A 4,973-nucleotide genomic window follows, 5' to 3' on the forward strand; every position below is an offset into this window, starting at 1 on the left:
GGCGCTCCGTGGGCTCCGGGCGCGGCTGGATGCGTGCGAGCTCAGATCGCTGCCTGTGTGTTGCTGCAGATATCCGCGAGCTGATCGAAGTGGATGATGTGATGGAGGATGAGTCGTTGAGGTTTGGCCCTAATGGAGGATTGGTGTTTTGCATGGAATACTTCGCCAATAACTTTAACTGGCTGGAGGAAAGCCTTGGGCACATGGAGGATGATTATATCCTGTTTGATTGCCCAGGTAAACACATCTCAGTGTATGGGCATCGTTCTTCATACACTATATAAAATTCGCAGCACTTTGGGTTTAGTTGGTTTAGTGATAATTCATTTTTTTTGCATTATTAACAGTTGTCGGAGTCACTTTCAGAATGAACTTGGTACTGGGCTGATCTGAGTGTCTGATGTTTGGAATGCTGTGGCAGCTGCAAACTAACGCCAACAGGAGGTTAAGGGAGGGAAAACCCCTTAGATTTCTTTTCCACTTCACCAGGATGAGTTAACCCAAATAACAAACTGACCCAAAGCCAGAGTGGCCTGAAAAGATGATATTTTCCTCATGAGTTTTATTTAAGCACAGTGCCTGTGCCTGTAAAATTGGTAACTTTAAACTGTGCCTTTTCCCTTCCCATTTCTGTGCACTGACACCCTGGGTGTGCCCTAGGTCAGATCGAGCTCTACACACACCTCCCAGTGATGAAACAGCTGGTGGAGCAGCTGCAGCAGTGGGAATTCCGTGTCTGTGGAGTTTTTCTTGTGGATTCTCAGTTTATGGTGGAATCTTTTAAGGTAATTGTTTGAAACGTGTTGGAAAAGTTCACAATGATAAAGAACAAAATATCTGAGCCATTCAGGGAGTTGGGCTTGCCCAGAGGGAAAAATGCTGAGCCCAGGGATGGTTGTAATCAGCTGCTTCAGACACAGGAAAATTCTAGCTGGATGTAAGGGAAAGCAGCACTGAGAGACTGGTCAGACTGGAACAGGCACAGATTGTGCAGTGAATGTTCATGGAGTTAAAACTTGACTGGGCAGAACCCCTGGTGTGACTTGAGGGCTTCTCTGTTTGAGCACTTGTATGAGCCAGAGAACCACCACAAGTCCTTTCCAACCTGAATTCTGTGATTCCATGAGAGCTTTCTTAGATCTAGAGAGCAGATCTGGAGACTCAGATCTGGAGAGCAGTCCGGCCACCTTCCCTGTCTAGCTGTATCAATCCCAAAAAGGGTTTGTGTCTATTTAATGCCCTTTTCAGTGGCAGATTCAGATTGGAGGCTCCAAAAGTAGATGGGACAATGACTCCTCATTTGGCTCTGTGTCCATGTTCCCTGTATTCATGAACTACATTTGCGCTGGAGTTGAGTGACCTGTGTGTTGCTGTTGTGTTCTTCTGTACTTTAATCCATCATTTTTCATGCTCTTTAAGTTCATCTCTGGAATTCTGGCAGCTCTCAGTGCAATGGTCTCTTTAGAGATTCCACAGATTAACATCATGACCAAAATGGATTTGCTGAGCAAGAAAGCCAAGAAGGAAATAGAAAAGTAAGTTCCAAAAAATAACTTGCTCTGTTGTGTCATATTTTGAGCCAAAGTTCACTCAAAATTCAGCCTAATGTTTTCCACAATTAAAAAATACTCCTGGGATTGGAGAAGATGGATTTGATTTATATAATACATAATCTGGGTAGGCAACTTACAGTTTAGTCAGTCAGAAGGCTAACTCCATGTTTGTAATGATCTCTGGATTTTCCTGTAAACAGTTATCTTGGATCACTTAGCTCATTCTGAATGACATTCAGGGCATTGTGCTACAAAACTCAGACTGGAGGTGATCCCATCAGGTTTTTGGTCCTGAACATACTGAATTACTCATGTTACTTCTACATTTGTGCTAAAATTACAAGTTTTTCCCTGTGGTTTTCCTTAAAGCTAGCAAAAAGGAAATAAAATCAATGGTTTCTACTATCAGTCATGATCTGAGATATTAAATACTTCCAAAACGTATTATTAAGTTTGTTCATTCAGATCACAGAATAGGTTTGGTAACTGTATAAAAGCACAATGACTCATTTGCTCTGTGGCTGCTTTGGGTGTTAATGATGACTTTGTCTCTCCCAGATACTTGGATCCAGATATGTATTCTATGATTGAAGATTCTGCAAATATCTTGAGAAGCAAAAGGTTTAAAAAACTGACTAAGTCTATATGTGGCTTGGTAGGTATATTGCTTTGAACTGGAACCCTTAAAGTCAGCTCTGTGTTTATGAACCATACTGGATGGTTGCTGACCACTGCTCTTATAGATACTCTCTGTACCATAATAATTCTTCCTCTTTCACCCCAAAACTGTCTTTTTCTACCAAACTCATTAACAAGACTAAAAGACTTTCAGATAATTGAACATTTTGCTTTTTGCCTATTTCAACTAATTTGTTTTAATAATTAAAAAAAGATTAATTATTTTTAACTAATTATTTAAATTTTTTTCAGATTAGCATAAGATTCTTGACACTAACATTTGGATTGTAGCCAGTACATTCTGTGTGGATCCTTTTCTGTTAGGAATTTTGGGAAATGGCTTTTTCTACTGCGTAGAACTTAGGAGTGATTCGACTTAGGTGTTTTGAGTGGGAATTGCCATTGCAGTGTGGCTTTACATGGTATTTTAGCATTCCAGTGTGGTTTAAGGAAGTGGCTTAGAGTGCTGTGATGGAGAATTAACTTCCTGCATTTCCTTACCAACGTCCTTTGACTCCTCCCTCTAGATTGATGACTATGGAATGGTTCGATTTCTGCCTTTCGATCGCTCTGATGAAGAAAGTGTAAACATAGTCCTGCAGCACATAGACTCCTCCATCCAGTATGGAGAAGATCTGGAATTCAAAGAGCCAAAGGTAAAGTACTTGTGATGAGAAGGTGAAAAATTAAGAAGGATCCACGATAAAAGCTGTATTTTAAATATGTTCTTTGCCTTGCTAATAAATTATTGTCTTGGTGTGGTTCAAACTAAGTTTAGCCTTTCGTGACAATGTTTATATCATCTTCATTTCCAGTTATAAAAGTGAAATTCTTTAATACCATCTTGCATAAGCAGACTGAGCAAATGGTTGTGTGTAAAAGCAGTGCTTTGCTTCTCAAAACTAATGGAATTTTAAACTTCTGAGGTCAGAAAGAACCACTCAAATCACCAAGATGTTTTCCTGTTCAAACTCCCCTGATAACTCCGGTGTTCAACACATGTGCTGTACATGAGATTGAGATTAGGAATAAACTGTTGTGTAAAATACATGATAGAAGACAATTAAAACCTGTTCCGAGCCCTGCCTAGTTTTATTATTCAGCTCATAAATTCTAAGGAACAACTCCAGTGACTTTATTCCATTTCTAATTCAGTTTTGTACTCTCTCAGTGTACAGAATACTTGGATCTAGATTGTGACATATATAAAGGTTTACCTCTTTCTGTTTCCTTTTTGGCAGGAATATGAAGAAGATAAATCTGCTCTTGTGGATGAGTATTTCCAAGACCATGTAGATGAGTAAAAAAAACATGTTCATAAATGTGAGGAAATACTTTGCTTATGATAAAAAATAAAAACTAAAAAATCCTCTAACCGTTTTTTGTGTAAGATAACTAATATTTATGGTGAAGTTTATGACCACATAACTATTTTAATAAACATTTTTTATTCTGATGTGTGTGTGTTATAAAATCCATAGACACATAAGGGTTCCCCTCATATAAATGTATCTCATTTAAGCTTGAGAAAAATCAATGATTTGCCAAAGAGGCAAAGCTGAATCTAAGTATGTTGTAATATTTATCTCCAGCACTGAGTAGTTAGTTTCATTATTAGATGAGAGAAAGAATTGTTCTACAGGGTGAAAGTTTTTTTTCATAAATTGAATCTGAACTAAGCAAAGAGATGACTGGACAGTTGGTGATGTCTCCTGAAGAACATGAATGTTTTTACATTCACTTCAGAATATTCCAGGTTTTAAGCCTTTTTAAGGCTGTTTCTTGTACAACTTGCACATGGCTTTAAGTGGTTTGTTCATCTTCAGCACAACACTTAAAAGAGAGAAGATTGCCTTAAACAGAACTCAGTGATGGTCTTGTGCAATCGATGCCATTCTGCAGGAGCAGTTTGGTTAGTTAGCAGATGTCTGAATGCAAGGATTGCCCTCAGTGCAAACCAAACCAATTAATACTGGGAAGCAACTGCACTCACCTAATCCTGGGGTGTGAGAGCAAGTTGGCACAGAGTTGAGCTTTGTAATTTCTTGCTTCTAGTCCAGAAGGTGTAATTTTTTTTCTTGTTCAGGAGTAGGGTTGTTCTTCATGTCTGTTTAAATAAATGCTCAACTGGTCATAGTGTTGATACGGTGTTTATTTTTGAAGTAAGGATCTACTTTTTCCACAGCAGAGCTAGAACTGGGAGAGAGGTTTAACAGACCAGCAAATCCTGCATGTCTAGATGAAAAGCACTCCCAAAAATCTATGTGGCAGGTCCTGATCTGGTTGAATTAAACCCTGCAAACATTGGGAAAACTCTGGTGCCTGAACTCATCTCCAGCTTGTCTCTCCGTGAGACAAGTCATGCTTGTGGTGTGTTCAAAGGCCCAGCCTCAGTCCTTCAATTGGATTACTTTGACTCACCTTCCAAATCTCCCCATGTTTAATCCCTGACTCATGCCATGAGTCATTCACCAGGGGACAGCTTCAGCATACTGGATCATCGGGAAGATTATGGATTGATAACAAGAGTGTGCACTAAAAATATCGTGCTCCTCTAAACACGTTTGGAGACCTAGAGTAAGCACCTAAAATACTGGCTCTCTACACACATGCTTGAACCCATTCTGTGCTTCCTTACACCAAGTCCCCTCTGCAGCCGCTAGGGCTTTGCATGAGGTCATGACAAGTGATGCCCAGGAGAACTGGAAATGCACAGAAGAGAAAACTGAGTGTGAGCAAAGC

General features: G+C 39.6%; 1 protein-coding gene across 1 annotated transcript; it reads left to right on the forward strand.

Annotated features, from left to right (window-relative positions):
• Positions 1–29: 29 nt before the first annotated feature.
• GPN3 (GPN-loop GTPase 3) lies at positions 30–3,683 on the forward strand. The gene is made up of 6 exons (XM_009078951.1): positions 30–237; positions 661–785; positions 1,420–1,535; positions 2,112–2,208; positions 2,759–2,887; positions 3,473–3,683. The coding sequence occupies exons 1-6, from the start codon at positions 30–32 to the stop codon at positions 3,533–3,535; spliced, it is 738 nt and encodes a 245-aa protein (XP_009077199.1). The 3' UTR covers positions 3,536–3,683.
• Positions 3,684–4,973: the final 1,290 nt, after the last annotated feature.

Source organism: Acanthisitta chloris, unplaced genomic scaffold (genome assembly GCF_000695815.1).
Source record: "Acanthisitta chloris isolate BGI_N310 unplaced genomic scaffold, ASM69581v1 scaffold22277, whole genome shotgun sequence".
NCBI classification, from domain to species: Eukaryota; Metazoa; Chordata; class Aves; order Passeriformes; family Acanthisittidae; genus Acanthisitta; species Acanthisitta chloris.